General features: G+C 31.8%; 1 protein-coding gene across 2 annotated transcripts in view; it reads left to right on the top strand.

Annotated features, from left to right (window-relative positions):
- The window catches only part of Ccdc85 (coiled-coil domain-containing protein 85), a 72,365-nt gene that overhangs the window by 49,138 nt on the left and 6,719 nt on the right, over positions 1-16,508 (top strand). For both annotated transcript variants that reach the window (XM_076465472.1, XM_076465473.1), the window contains 4 exons: positions 813-886; positions 9,224-9,292; positions 13,300-13,362; positions 15,931-16,032. In XM_076465472.1, the coding sequence (XP_076321587.1) occupies positions 813-886; positions 9,224-9,292; positions 13,300-13,362; positions 15,931-16,032 (308 nt within the window). The remainder of the gene's footprint in view (positions 1-812; positions 887-9,223; positions 9,293-13,299; positions 13,363-15,930; positions 16,033-16,508) is intronic.

Here is a 16,508-nt window from a genome sequence, read left to right as displayed (position 1 = left end):
CCTTATTTGTTTCATGAAAAGGTAATAAAAATAATAATATAAATAAAAAATAAATATAAATAAATAATAAAAAAGGTAATAATAAAAAACTTTCATGCTTGTTTGTATTATTCTAATTGACTGGTGTTGATTTTTTTTTTTAATTTAAGCAGCAGTTATTAATAAATGTATGTTGAAACAGGAAATTTAAAAAAGTATTTAAATACAGGGAGGTTTGTGCACAAACTCATCACTTGTTAGTTTATAATGTACAAGTAATGGTCAATCAAATTAACACAAGCTTTTACCTATTCCTTGTAGTAATTACATAGATCAGACTAGTTGAATCTTGTTGTTTATATGTGGGGGGTAGACAGTAAAGTTATAGGTGGCATTTAAATATATTCAAATCTTTTTAAATTGTTTGGGTTTATTATCATCATTTTTGGCTTTATACTGAAGCTGTATTTGTTATTCACAGTTTACAGAAAAATATTTGCTTTGCAAAAACAGACTATTCCTTTAAGAAAGGATTGAAGAGCTTTCATATTAAATGCCTCAATTAGGTTATCTATAAATTTTTCAAACACAGTGTGTTATTGCTATCATTATAGCATTTTCCTAATAAAATATATGGTACACCTAATACAATATAAGGGTAGGTAAAAAAATTTAGATATATTTACAATTCAACAGAGTAGTTTATGAAAACACCTTCGTCTTTTTTTTTAAAAACAGTGTTACCATATAAAGCATATAAAGTTCCTTATTTTGCTAGAAAATTTAGAAAAGCCTGGTTGAAAACACAAATATAAAGTTGATTGTTTTTACAGAGCAAATTTTGCAATATATAAGAAACCTAGAAAGCCAAGTTCAGCAGTTAGAAGAAGAGAGATCTCTGTTTCAGGTACTGTGTCACATTCATGACAGTTACTATAAGTTTCTTTGTTCCAGGTGTTACTTCTTAAATGAGTAATTCATTATTTAGTAGATAAAATCCTTTAAAATAGTCACTTGTCAGATGAAAAGTTATTGAAGAATGTTGTTCCCCAAGATGTGAGCAGAAACAGAGAAACAGCTGCATTGTTACTGTTATACATAAAGTTGTTGATTATATTCTATTTTCTTTTTTCCAAGACCTAGAACTTATGGGCCTCTTTTGTTGTACCTTTTTTTGAACCTGCCATGTCTTGAATGATTTTGACCAAACTTTCCCATAGCCTGTCTTTATTTCTTGTTCTTCTACCACTAAGAAGGATCAGGTACCCTTGTTTTTGTCCTTTGCCAATCTGATAACTGAGGTATATGAATTTTGTTCTTCTCTTCCATTCCTGCTGTTTATGCTGACTCAAGGGTTCATGCTGATTATTTTCTGTCTTAGCTTTGTGTTATCTCTTAGTACTGTGTCCTTCACAAAATGTCATAACTCTTCTCCTTCTTCCCAAGAGTTTTAATCCCACAGTTCTCTTCTTCATTGTAAAATATTCTTCTTCTCCTTTTGCTGTCTGACTATCAATCTGCTCAACTTCTTAGTTATCTGGGCTCTTTATCCTGCCTCCCACCCCCTGGTTGAGTGGTGAGTCTGAGAGCTTATAATGTTGAACAGATAGCCCATTTTATAGCTTCATGCTTAACAACAAACAAATGTTTTACTATTTCCTTCTGAAATTCTGTATTGCAACCCTGAAAGCTTTACTGGGGAAGGTCACTCCTACATATTCTTCATGTTGTCCTCTTTAGCATTGGCATGAGGGATGCATGTAGTTAGTCTATATTCTTGTAACTGTATGGATATTTAGTTCCTCCTAGATGCATGCTGGAAGGCATTCTCTGCTGCAATCTTCTTTTTTCCTTCAGGAATCTGCCCATTCACTGTGTGGGCTCAGCCTTCTCTTTTCTGTTTCTGAGGTACAGTATTTCTGGTTTCCAAATTTTTTAATATCTTTTCTTCTTCCTACATGTGAGATTCTGTCATTTTTGGGGATTCTGGACTTTATAGAGTCTTTTTTTTCCTCTAGACAAGCTCATTCAAGTCCCTAACTCTTGTCATTTTTCTCCCCTACTTTCTTCACATTTCACTGCATTAGTGGCTTGATTGTTTCCACACAACCATCAGGATCTTTCTTCTTCCACCTTGCTTATGCTTATACATGTGTTCATGGATACTTTTGTAACCATGTGGTGGAAGGCACATCCACATTCTTGAGCTATTGACAGTTCTAAGGGCCTGCCATGATATTTTGTCATGTCTCTCTGTACATCTTGTTGTAACACATTTTATTACCCCATTAATGTTTTTATATCAATTTTCAGAGAGGTATTTGACTATGACAACAATATCTAGTTGTCAGATTGATTTCTTCTGGAAGCTTTATAATGCATTGGCTATTTTGCCTGATTGAATTCTTTCAGTACTTTTCTTTTTAATGTCAGTATTTCAATGATTGTATTTCCACATTGAGAGTCCTTTTTTTATTGTATTTTCAAATTCCATCAACACAAAGTTTTTCCATCTCTTAGAGACTCTGTGGCCCCATAGATAGATGATCTGAGTCCAGCCACTTTCTGTATGCATATATTTACAGGGTTCTGTCTCTAATTTTCACCACTCCTTACTATTTCCTTCTCATGGTTGTACATTAGCTAGCTGAGCAATGGCTTCAGTTTAATAACTTCTTGGTGATTCAGGAATTTCTATCTCTTGCCTGTCAGAGTTTCATTTTCAACCTTTTGCTAGAAATTTGTCACACTTTTATTTTTAAGCTCAGCCATCCACACTTGCAATTTATCAATTCAAGTGTGTGTTTTACTGATTTCAGTACAACTGCTACTTCCTTCTTCAGGGTTGTTTGACTCCTTTTCTCATCACACTTCTTTTTTCCTGAACTTTCAAAAGCAATCTGTTCATTTTTACAAGTGTTTAGTACAGAATAGCTTTGTCAATAACATTCCATCTCTTCTCTAGTTATTTTCAAGATTTCAGGTACATTGCTTGTGCTTTTACAAGTATATGTACTCCTGATCCAGTAACTCTTCCAGACTAGAATTCCTGTTTAGTTTTTAAGAGTTGCCACAAGTCCTACATTAAAACATTTGGCTATGTGTTCCCTGTATCATTTTTGATATTTTTATCTTAGATATTCCTTTTACTCTTTTTTAAAGGAACAGATTGATTTTATTCCAGACTGCTGCTTCCTTTCTAGCTGCCTTACAGGAATGATGGACATTTTTTTGTTAACCTTCTTTTTCAGTTTCTTAATGTAAAAAATTAACAGTGAGGATTAGTGATTTCTTTAAATACATTAAAGGTAAACAAAATGTTAGGATGGGAGTAGGATCTTTTAGGGATGTTAAAGGAAGGCTAGTATCTGATGATTATAAGATATCTGGGTTATTGAATTCTGCTTTATCTTCAGTTTTTACTAATGATGATTCAAGCAATATTCCTCCTCTTGAACAGTTGATAGATGGTGGGATCAAAATCAGGTAAAATGATCACATTAATTCTAAGCTTTTTAGGAAGAAATTGGAAAGTTTAAAGAATAAGTCTCCTAATCCAGATAATACTTCCATAAGGGTTTTGAAGTATGTTAAGGGTTAGATATGTGAGCCACTTGCAATTATTTTAAGCGAAACCCTGAATAGCGGAAGGTACAAGAGGATGACCATCATCAATTGGTGCTGCTACCTAAAACATTTAAGGGTTAATCTTACGTCATTTGTGCAAAGAGTTTTGGAAAGTCTGTTGGAAGATGATTTGCAAAGTCATTTAACAAACTTTAGAATTTTATTGGATAGTCAACATAGTTTCACTTAGGAAAATCTTTCCTTAAAAGCCTTTTGACATTCTTTGAAAAAGTTACTGCTTATGTAGAAGAGGGTAAGAGTATAGATTTGGTGTATTTGGATTTTTAGAAAGCACTTGATAAGTTGCCATATGAAAGGCTTCTAAAAAAATTTATAGTTGTAGAGAATAAGTTAGGTAATTAGATAGAAAAGTGGCTGGATGGAAGAAAGCAGAGGGTTGTCATAAATGGAGTTCAATCAAACTGAATTGTCACAGTTAGGGTACCTCATGACTCCTGCTTAGGAACTTTGCTCTTTTTGATTTAAATCACTGATATATATGAAGGAATACTCAATAAATTACTTAGATATGATATCAAGGTTTTGAGTGTTGCTAGCTATGAAAAGGATGCTCGTGTTGAAAAAAAAAATTAGTTCATTTTGTGAGTTGGGTGAATAAAAGGCAGATGTGTTTTAATTATAGGAACTGCAAGATAATTAATGTGGGTTATAATTTGAATTATAAGTATAATTTGGATGGGAATAATTTTAACAATGTTTCAAAAGAACAGGATCTTGGTGTAGTTAGTGGATGATCAGTCTCTTAAGCCATCCAAGCAGTGTGCTGTTGCTAGTGATATGGCAAATAGGATTTTAGGTTGTATCTACAGAAATATTGAATACAAGTCTAAAGAGATTATAATTCATTAGTTAGGCCATATTTGGAGTATTATTTTCAATCTTGGGCTCCTTACCTCAGGAAGAACATTGAAGTTTTGGCTGCTAGAATAGTGCCTGAGACAGAGGGTTTATCATATGAGGAGAGGTTAAGGTCTCTGAAATTGTTTTCTCTTGGAAGAAAAAGGAGAGTTTGAATGGATCTTGTTGAGATGTTTAATAAATTTGTTAAAGGAGTTGATAGTGATGATATTTATTGGTTTTTTTCAAACTTAATGGTGAAAATATGGTAGGACTAGGAGACACAAATATAAATTTTGCCAGGGTAGTAGTCATCTTCAGCTTAGACAGTTTATTTTTCTAACAAGGTGTTTGAACTTTGGCAAAGGTTGCTTTCAGATGTTGCAAAAGCAGTAAATTTAAGTGTGTTTAAGAAAAAACTATATAAACATAAGAATAATAAGGACTCACTTTGAGGGTTGTGTTTATTTTTAACAGTTTTAATTTAGTGAAGTTGACAACGTAGATGGAACAGTAGGTCCCCTCATTGTCCATAAATATTATGTTCATACACTCATCCGTGTTTTGATCATCACCTTTGTCCTGTATGGACAGTTTGCTGTTACCTTGCTTGCACAACTACCTAAAGAAGCTCTGGAAATTACATTTACCTACTGTAAGATCCTTGTACTCCTGAGTTGTATCTCCTTCTTTGGTGTCATCTCCTATCAAATTTGTAATCTTGCAGCTTCTCGTTCTAGCCTTTAGCTATCAACATTCTTCTGGATGAAATCCTGCAAGTGGGAACTGAACTACTCCAGACAACTTTGTGCCATATTTTTGATATAACAGTGCAGTTTTATCTCCTTTCAATCACCATTCTTCATTTTTTCCAGAGTCTTTGAAAAGGTGTATTAAAAAAAAAAAAAGAGAGAGAGAGAAAACCCACATATGTAGTCAGTGTGGTTTCAGCAGAAATACTTTTTTACCTCCAAATTTGAGTTAAGTAAGGGAAAAACAAAGCATTCAGTCCATCTGTTCCAGCTCTGTGCTCACTGTTGAGATGGGGTCTTATGCAGAATATTTGTAACTACAGCTTCAAGTTAACAATCTGTTCATGTAATTTATAAACACAAATGCATTGACACATAAGTTAATGTCCTGCAAAATTACTATCTGGTTTTTTCAATGTAAAAACACATATAAACATTATTCAATCACATGAAACTCAGCAGCTCATATCTGCTTTAGAATAAGAGACATAAGCAGTCAAAAAGTGTCATAACTACAGTTCTTTTTTTCATTACTAAAGAGGCAGGACATGTAGTACAAAGAAGGACAGATATGAAATAAACTTCTACTGGTATATATTAACTGTTTTGTTATGTATAGGTCAAAGTATGCACATCACAATATTTTGCAGAATTACATTCAAAATTTAATTGAAATATTTATTATTGATGTATGCAACTTAATTTGGTATCAAGAAATAGTTTTAATATTACATAAGTTTTAATTTCTTGATATTATAAGAAAATATTTAAATAAATCCTTAATCAATCCTACTATGAAAATCATGACACTTGTTATCTAGGTTTTCCCTCTTCTCTAATTTATTTACTACCATTCTTTGAAGTAGGGAATTTAATATTTTAATAATCCTACTATGAAAATCATGGCACTTGTTATCTAGGTTTTCCCTCTTCTCAAATTTATTTACTACCATTCTTTGAAGTAGGCAATTTAATATAAATTGCTCATAATAATATATATATTACTAAGGCATTGTCTCATTTCTATAGCCTGTAATCTTATTTGTTTATGAAGTCATAAATTAGAAAATTAAACCTGTTTACTATTCCTATCTGTCCCATCCTCTTTTTTACTAATTGCCGATAATTTTCTGTCTACATTTTATATCATTTATAATCAATAGAAGGGCAGAGTTTTAATTTGACTAATAATGTATTTTTCTACATTGTTTTCAGGGCAAAGTATTGTTAGGTTTGCCTTCAGTTTGATAGTTTATCTTGTGTTCAGATCGAGCAACTACAGGAATTAAGCCCCTTTTGTCTTAGTTAGAAAGCCAGTAGATTATAATATTTATTTCTCATTGTTCCTTGGTGCATTATTTAAGTAAATAAAACTTTAGTGTACGAGTATCAACATTATAAAAAAACTATCAAGAACTGACAGCAAAAAGTAAGAGTCCAAAGGTAAATATTGTATTACTTGTTTTTCATGTATATTTTTGGTTTGTTCTTATAAAAACAATTAAAATGCAAAAATCAGAAACTTATTGGGTTAGATTATGTAAGATTACATAAAATAATATTTTTCAAATGGTGTACTGTCATGAGTAACTTGTGCTGTGTTATTCAATATGGTAACATGAGATACATGTTTTAGTAATCTACAACTTGTGTGGCAGGATTAATAGTTAAACACGATTCAAAGAGCAATAAACTTAAGTATAAGTACACATAGACTGTTACAAACCTTAAGCTATTTGAAATGAACAATTGTAGTTTTCTTTTATGATCTGCAATCATTCTAAAACAGGTAATTTAGCTTTATTTCATATTTTTTTGAGATTGTTATAATGTCAGCCAGATCAACCAAATCTCTCTAGAATAGGAGTAGAGAAAATACAAAATAATGTAAAGTTTAACAGAAAAAGAAAAGTATGATTATTAAATTTATTAATGATGTTTAAGAGGTTATACAAATACAATTTGAATATTTTTGTATTGAGAAAGGTATTTTTAATCTTATCATTAAAATCACTTTGCACTCAGAACAGTCAACATTCTAGCTCCACATATTCATGAATAAATCTCATTAAAAGTACTTAATCAAAATATCTTTTTCCCTGTGTACCAAAGTCTTGTAATATTTACTGACAGCTTGCTAATTTTCATGAAGATACACATACTGTATTAAAAGTTATACTATTGAAACTGATGGTTACTTTGTGATTATGAGGTCAGTGAAATCAACCGACCCCACATAAAAAGAGTTAATAGGCTCTAGGGTTTGACAGTAGTAGCAAATGTATCTTTATGAATATTTTTTGACAATTTTAATGGTGAATTGCTTTTCATAGTTAAAAAATGATGACTTAAGGGCCTAGTGTCATGTGCAAAAGCTGAAATAAGAGAGTGACATAGTGGTCTAAGGTATTACAATAGTATTAACAGCATCCTCTGATAGCTGAGGTTTGAATCAAACTTTGGGTTAAATTTTGTTTTTAATTGTTTAAAGATGTAATACTAAAAAAAATCCATCTTGTATAAAATAGTAAACCAGGTAAAAAGTTGGTACATAAAACAAGAAAAATTTTGTAAACTTTTCCTCTTATTTTATATTTATATTGTTGATTTCTCCCTTTGAATAAAAAAACAAGAGTAGCATTTCCCTACTTTTTCTTGTTTAACTAACTTACTTTTCTATGATTATAGAGTTTGCTCTTCAATGCAACTTGGCTTCAGTTTGGATTTTTTTGATATTCTATATTTATACCTCTGACTTGTTTATTTCAACATGGAAAGTTTTGTGAATGTGAATTGTTTTGACCAGACTGGTTGGTGTAGATTATAAATTGTTTACTTCAGTGTAGTGTAAATAAAGTAGTTTGAATACTAGTGTATCATTTCAAGAAATGTTGATTATCTTTGTTCTCCTGTACGGGTGAACAAAGGAATCTAATAGGATTTGTAGAACATAAAAGAACAAACCACAGACCTGGAAGTATTTTTAGAGTTTCTTGAGACATTTGTTTCATCCCTGAAAATATATTCAAGTTGATAGCAGTTAGTTTATTCTAAAACAGAACATCAGATAAGCCTAGTTAGGTTTAACAAGTACAGTAAATAGTGACATATTCCAGTGACTCAAATCCTTGATTATTGCTGTTACATCAATAATACTGAAACAACACACACAAATACAAGTATTCATTACTTGTTGAAAATAAACTATATTTATTAGTCATAAATTTAACTTGACCAATGATATTGTTTAGCAAAAAATTGCAATACATAGCCTGCCAAGGGTAACAATGACTCTATTTTGAAAAATGGGGCCCAAGATCATTGATAAATCTTTATCAATTTTGTCAGTGTTTTTATTATTTAAAGCCAGAAGTATTGTAGATAGAAAATTAAAGAATCTAAGAAAGTGTTATTGGATATAAAAGACATTGAAACTGCTCGATTGTAAAATAGAAGTTTCTAATTAACAACAACATATACAGAATTAAATTGTAAGAGAATTCTTTTTAAACAATATTTTTATTATTTAATAAATTTGTACTGTTATTGTGAGAGTGAATTAATCGAACAGTAGTAACTTCTCTGTGGTCCAGAAAAAGTTAAAATGACGTCAGGAATTTTGTTTGACAGTTAAAAAGAAAAGTTTTTATTCAGTGATGTTAACATTTTCAGTCTGTCTGTATTTATAACCTTTTTCTTCCATGACTTGTAATGCTTTTATTAATTCAGAAAGCTTAATTATTTGATACTCTGTTTAATGTTTGTAGGGTGGCAGTTGTCCTACCAGGAGATAATTGTAGCAAATCCAAATGTGAGCTAATAGTAAGAACTGATATCACAGGAAATAGTTTGTTTTGATATTATCACAAAGAAATAATTTGTATATACATACTTTTAAGTGCATTTGTATAGGATAACTGTTTTGGAGACTTAACTTTTAATTACTAGTTCACTTGAACACTGGAAGTCTGTATTACTCTATTATAAAGTGCTAAATTTTGTTTCAGAATCATTATAATGGAGGATCAGAATCTCATGGCCTAGAGGTTAGAAAGGGAGCTGTAGGAGAAACTAGAGTGAGTTAATTATATGTGCTTTGAAGCTGATAAAAGAAAAAAAAAACTTTCTTAGACAATAAAATAAAATGTTACAAAATAGGATCACTTGTATACTGTAGACACAAAAGGTTAAATTTAGTTCCTGGAATAAAATCTCTTCTCACCTACCCAGTGTGGGTTCCAATGACAGTGCATTGACCATCTGATTAGATTTGAAATGTTGATGAAAGAAGCTTTTCTCAATCAACAACATCTTGTATGGTATTCTTTGACCTTGAAAAGGCTTATGATACTATGTAAAGGTAAAGCATTTTACAGGACCTCTATTCATATGGGTTGCATGGCAATTTTCCACTTTCATTAAAAATTTTCCAAGTTCATTTAGTTCAACACTTTCCCATTTCTTTCCTGTGGGAATTTGGGGTCCCTCAGGGCTGTGTCTTGAATGTCACACTTTTCAGTTTAGTGATAAGTGCCATCACTGGACAACTCCCTTCTACAATTGCAAACAAGCTGTATGTCAACGTCTTCCACATCTTGTGTCAATCATCAAACATGAGGTTTATTGAGCAGCAGCTACAGACTAGCTCAATCGTTTACTGAGATGGACCGCAGCAAGTTCTTTGCATGCATTTTTGTCACCATCGGTGTTCACCCTGATCCTGAACTCCGTGTTGGTGAGGTTGTGCTTCCCTTATTTGACCATAAGCTGACTTTTATGCCACACATTAAGCAGCTAAGAGTCAAGTTTACAAGGGCACAGAACTTCCTCCGTGTCCTTTCTTTCACCTCTTGGGGAGCAGATCAATGTTGTATGTTAAAGATATATCGTGCTTTCATTCAATCGAAACTGGACTATGGACCTCGACCTTGAAGATGCTGGGTTTTGTTCATCATCAGGGGCTTCAACTTTGCATGGAGGCTTTTTGCACTTCCCCAGTCCAGAGTTTCTATGCAGTCTCATGAAACTCCTCCACACCTCTGCTATTTGCAACTGTCTTTACTGTATGCTTGAAAACATCAATTGTTACCACAGGTGGGATGGGCTGACCAGTGGATGCAGCAATGTCATCCAAGAACAAATCCAATTCATCCAACAGCACCTAAATACAAAGGCCAAAAGAAGCAATGGCAACTCGTCTGTTTTGAAAAAGCATGGCTCATTACCATCCCCAGGTGTGACCTTACTTTGAGTCATTTGAAAAAATCTGATATTCTTGATTGGAAATGCTGTCTTTTATTTGCTGAACATCTTTCAAACCATCCTTCCATTCCCATTTATAAAAATGATTTTAAATCAGATGACTCTATAGGCTTCTTGCCATGATTTATTGCAGTTAAATGGTTGTGCACAGAATCCCCTCTGCAGTTTCTGTGTTCACTGCTAAACTCTATGCCATTTCTCTTGTCCTGGATCATATAGAAGCTAAGCAGCACTCGAATTGTACTATTTATACCAACTTGCTTAGTTTTCTACTGACCATGGAATCGCTTCACGTTAGTTCTTACCGATACTCAAAACTGACTTGCAAATTCTCTTTAACATCTACTTCTATCCAGTTCTTCTGGATACCAGGCCAAAAATAGTATTTGTGGGAATAAGCTCACTGACACTGTAGCTAAGTCTATCTGCTCTGCTGCTATCACAACCATGCCTGTTCCATATATGGACTATGGTCCTGCATTCAAGGCTCATTGGCAGTTGACTTGGGGTGGACAACGTGAAAAAAAGCTTTTATCACATTTTTGTTATTTTCTATTTAACAAAAAAAAAAAAGGAAATGCTGCTGTGTCAGTATTCATAGTTTATTTCCCAGTAATACCTTTCAATTTCACAAATCACAGCTATTCTGACATGGTTTGTGTTGTGTAAAATACTTAAAACTCTTCAGTTACATAAAGTAGAATTATTGAAATACTTCCGATATACTGTTTATGCCTTTGGTGATACACTTGTCAGTTTTTTTTTCTTGTAATAGGCCTACATTAATATTGTTGTCATGATCTGGGAGTTAGGGTGAAGAGAAAAACATCACTATACTCTCATTTTATTCATGAATTTATTTTTATTCTGGACAATTGTAGACTTTGGCAAACTGTTTTATCTCCAGCCTCAGGTTATGTACTGGAACCAGAGCCAATTGCCTAGTTTTCTTTACTTTTATGAATTTCAATAAACCTGCCAAGTGTTCTTTTTGGTTTCTTTACCTCAAGTTCAGCTTCTTTTTTCTCATTACTCTTTGTCCCTTGACTAATAACTCTGGCAAAAAAAAAAACATGAATAGTGAACACAGACTATAAGGTAGGCTTGGTGTGTTATTTTAACCAGATTAAGACAGGTAACTACCTGTGAAACAATATCGACAACACATAACGGGGAACTTATTTATCCTTGAATAAAGCACTGATGTTGCTGCACCCCAAATTGGTCACAGCTCAACTATAAATGACTACATCGAGTGTACTGCTTGCAGTATAGCATAAATTTAAGATAATTTTTTGTATAATCAATCCTTAGATTACAAATTTAGATACAGAGACCCATAAGGACAGGAGGCTAGAGCCATGCTTAAATCATGCCCTGTCCAGGGTTGTGTTTTTCAGTACAGCTTGTTCTGAATACTTTGTGGTATTTTCAGACCCATTGAAACACTCTAATGGATGTAAGTTTAGGATTGGAATGTCTGGACATTCTGATGCATAGAATACTTTCTTTATTAGCACGTTTTTGTTTTATATAAGTATGCACTGATGATACTTCTTCCCACCTTATTCATAGACTACCTCATATGTTGCCATGTGGCTAACAGTGGGATGTTATGGGATGACTGACAGTACAATTCTCTCATCACCAGTAAATCTAGCTATAGCTCTTTAGGTGAGAGTTGGAAATTTTGCCTTAGCAGTGTGGTTCTTCATGATCCACATTGCAATTCTGTATGATATTTCTAAAGAACCAAGTTGAATTTGTTATCCAGATGTCATTTTGTTTCTTCTAATCATTTCACTGTGGAATCTTAATTCACTGACTGAATATGATTGTGCCATCTATGGTACATGGCTTATAAACATTCCACATCTGTTTAGAGAAGTGCGGTCAATAGGTTAAGCTGAATATTACATTTAGAGGTAACAGTGAAAATAACATTTTATTTATACAGTATAATACAAAAGAGATAACTCTAACTAATCACACCATTCCCCTTGTACCAATGGTTTGAAAGAAACTGCAACCTTATAAGGTTGTATAATTACAAGGTTTTACAGTACTAAGTAAAGTAAGATGATGGGGCGGAAAATTTCATTAGTAAAGGGTCAGAAGTACAATGACACAGATCATTATCTCTCCTTGAATGCACATGATTAAAATTAAAGAAGGGTCATAATTTTTGACACAAGAAAAGAATGTAGCTTGAAGATATACACCTGTTAAAATTAAGAATTTATGTTAAAATGTTACTGTAAGTAAAGTGTGGTTAAAACAGATAAGTATAACTTAACTTATAGTGAGTGCAGTTAGGAAACAATCACACATGTTGCATGAGACATTTGGCATATTATGGTCAAATTATTAGTACCACTGATCATGTTATAGAAACTTGTGAAGAACGATAAACTTGTTTTGAAATTATGCCAGACATGTTGCACATCAGTATAGATGATTTACAGTGGATAGCATTTGTCTGACAAAACTATTAGATTTCCTAAGCATGTTACAATAAAGTAATAGGAAACTTTCTTTTTACAGTTATTTCAGCCACTTATATGAAACTTAAAATTAACAATTTAAGATAGAGTGACATCTTAAAGAATATTCAAAATCTTAAGTTAGATCTTTTATTATTTTAAAAGGCTTAAATATTTTTTAATTTATTCTTATAAATTTTTCCTTTTGTTATCCATCTTGATTGTTGTAACTGTGAACATATTTTATATACTGAAGCTTGGTAAGATTAGAAAGAAATAAACAGTCAAATGAAGAAAAAGAAAGGTTCAGTAATAATGTATATTTCATAATGAAACAGGCTGAAGAAACTGAGGGTTATCCTGGAATGATGAAACCTGAAGCTGTAGTTCAAGCCCTGAAGGTAAGTGAAATATGATGAAGTATATTTATTCCTGTGATGTTTAGTAACAGTAATTTGTTATGTTTATTTGTTAGTATTGACGAAACTTTTTTTTTATAAAAATGAGAAATCTGCATTTACAGAGCTTCTGTTTTGGTTTAGTTTATCACAACTACACTAAATAACTTGTATATTGTCATTACACGTTTTTTCGTTAGTCATCTGTTGGATAATATGTACTTATAAGATGGGCTTGAACAAAAGACTTCTATGAAGATGAATATAAACCCATTGTAATTATGAAATTCAGAAATTCTTTAAAGGTATTTAACACCACTTCAGTAAGTGTTTCTGCCTACAGTAAAGTACGAGTCTTAGCAGATCGTTAATTGTACACTATGGTTTTCTAAATGTGTCATCTTGAAGCTTGTTCAAGATCATAGATAGCCTGGTTAAGAAGACACATTTGATGATTTAATAGCAATTTTAATAATGACCACTGTGGTACCTTAATTTCATAACAGTTTTCTTTAAAGTTTTCAGTTCATCCTAATTATAGGTTTATATTAGCTAAGGATCTATCATACCATTGTAATACAACTCTGTGTGTCTTGTCTTGTGTATGAATTTTCTTTATTTCATGGTTTTATTACTATGTATATTTGTTACCTCTATTTCATAATGTCACAAGATGTGGTCCGAACACTTATATGAAACACATCCTTGAAAATAGATAAAGGTAACATTTAAATATGATTGTTTAAAACTGATTATCAGCTTGTATCCTTCAGTGTAAAGTGAATGAAAGGATAGTAGATTTAAGAATAAACCATAGATCTGGAAGTTTCTTTAGAGATGCTTTTCATTCCTGAAAAATATCTTTTTATTAAGTTACGTCTGTTTGAAAGGTGTGGAAACTTTTTTTCTGTGGCGAAACATCGGGTAAGCTTAGATTTAATGAGTATGGTAAGTGACAGGAAAATGTTCCAATAACTTAATTTCTTATTTAATAAATATTACTGTTAAGTTTATCATGGTCAAACAAAAGACTTTATTATGAAAAGAAACTTTATTTCTTATATATCATTTGCTCTTGACTAAGAGCATTTTTAGCAAAAATATTATTATTTAACCTGATAAAGGTAATGGGAATACCATTTTAAAAGGTTGCTAAATCACTTCTAAGTATTTTCAGTTTTTTTTGCCTTCTTTCTTTTTGTGGATAATAGCTGAAAATGGTGACTATGGGATTTTTCCTCTCTGTATCAGGTGGCTTTATTATAATATCTTTTCATTCTGCCCTCTTGTGATGTCACCATATATGGTCTGAATAATTACTAATGAAACACTGCTCTGAAAGTAGCTGTAGGCAAAATTTAAATATGGCTGGAATGAACCAGTTATTAACTGGTTACATCATATAAAGTGGATATATAAAATACAACTTTCTGATTAACAATAACAAATTTAAATTCTAAGACAGTGGAAAGTATTTTGATATTTTGCCTTTCAAAACTGTCTCACAAACAAATTATGGAAATTTCACAACTAATGAAAAACTATAGAAATGTTAAATTATATGAACTGAACTTTTTTGAAGTAAAAACCAGATTCTATTTAATATGTTAACAAAGTTTCATGCAAGTTTATTTAATATATCTACTGTGAAAAGAGAAAATAAAAACTTAGAAATATTAATGACACCCAACAAGGGTGTCAACAAGGTTTATACTAGTGTTATCCTTCATATATGTATGTTTATAATTTCTAGTGATGTGAAGTTATGATAGTTAAAATGAAAAAAGTTTAGAATAGTAGGGGGAAAACCTTAAAATATGTTGAAATTTTCCGAAAGCTTTTTCTTGGTTGATTTGAGGGATGCATAAGAGAATAATTCATTGGGAAAAAGTTCTAATCTGACGATATTTCAAAATAAGCACTGACTTTTTTTTGTGGTCATGTCATATTAAAACCTCTTGTTATGATGATTCATTAGAAACATATGATTACTAAAAATCCAACAAAGATCTTGAGTGCATAGTTAATTGAAAATATGATTTTAATATGTCGGTTACAAGGATGCATATAGAATAGGAACTAGGTGTATAAACTGAAGTATATTCTGAATATGTGACTTGAATAAACTTGAAATTCAGCTGAAATGAATTATTCGCTTCTCAGTTCATGTTGTGAAGCAATGATGAATCTGTTGTATAAGTGAGAGAGTAGACCAATGAGGACCATGAAATATATCAAAATTATGGTTGTTTAGTGATACGTGAGTAATAAAATTTGTGAGGGTAAATAAAAATGAAACTTTACAAGAAATTAGATTTGTAAAGTTTACAAAGTAAAATAGAAACCATAAAATTGTTTTTTAGTGTTAAGAGTTTGAAGGCTGCAAGTGTTTGTTATAGACCTTGTACTGTTGGTAAAGCTTTTGTGTTATGCCATGACCTCTTACATGCAGTTTGTATTCATGAAATTCTCATGTTGTCATTTTAGCTTATTTGAACACAATGATAGAATGCAATGATTCATCATCTTGTCATTCTGATGCTGTAAATGTGACTACTGACTTTATTACAGGTTTTAGATGTTCATGAGCAGATAGAGAGGAACAATGATAGTGATTTGGATTCTGAAGAGATGGCCACTGGAGAGAAGGCTTTAGTTAGAGAAATGTGCAATGTAAATCACTAAAGATCCTTTTTATTTTAAAATTGGTTTGGATACTTTGTTTCTAAGTTTTCCTAGATTGTGTGTGTTATGCTATATCTTATGCTGTTGTTTATGTTCTTTTCCTCATTTCTCTTTAACTCTGGGTTATTTCTTTGCAAAGAAGAATTGGCTATTGTTGTACATGTACTTGGCTAATGCAGAGTGAGTTCTGCAAATAACATTTTATGTACATTTGCATGAAAATTCTAAAACTAATAGACAAACATACGACTACATATCCATATTCATAAAGCTAATGCACTAACCTAACACATCATATGCCAGTATATGCAATAAAATGAATATAATATAAATGTGTGAGGGAATTCCTAATTGAATAATCAACCTACATTTTATACATTCCTAATGAAATATCATACATTTTGCCAATTGTTTGCATTTATTATACCAGCCAAATAGTATATAATGGATACTCTCTATATTGC

Source organism: Tachypleus tridentatus, chromosome 10 (genome assembly GCF_004210375.1).
Source record: "Tachypleus tridentatus isolate NWPU-2018 chromosome 10, ASM421037v1, whole genome shotgun sequence".
NCBI classification, from domain to species: Eukaryota; Metazoa; Arthropoda; class Merostomata; order Xiphosura; family Limulidae; genus Tachypleus; species Tachypleus tridentatus.
The sequence above is the reverse complement of the archived record's forward strand: the minus strand, read 5'-3'. Positions and strand labels throughout refer to the sequence as shown.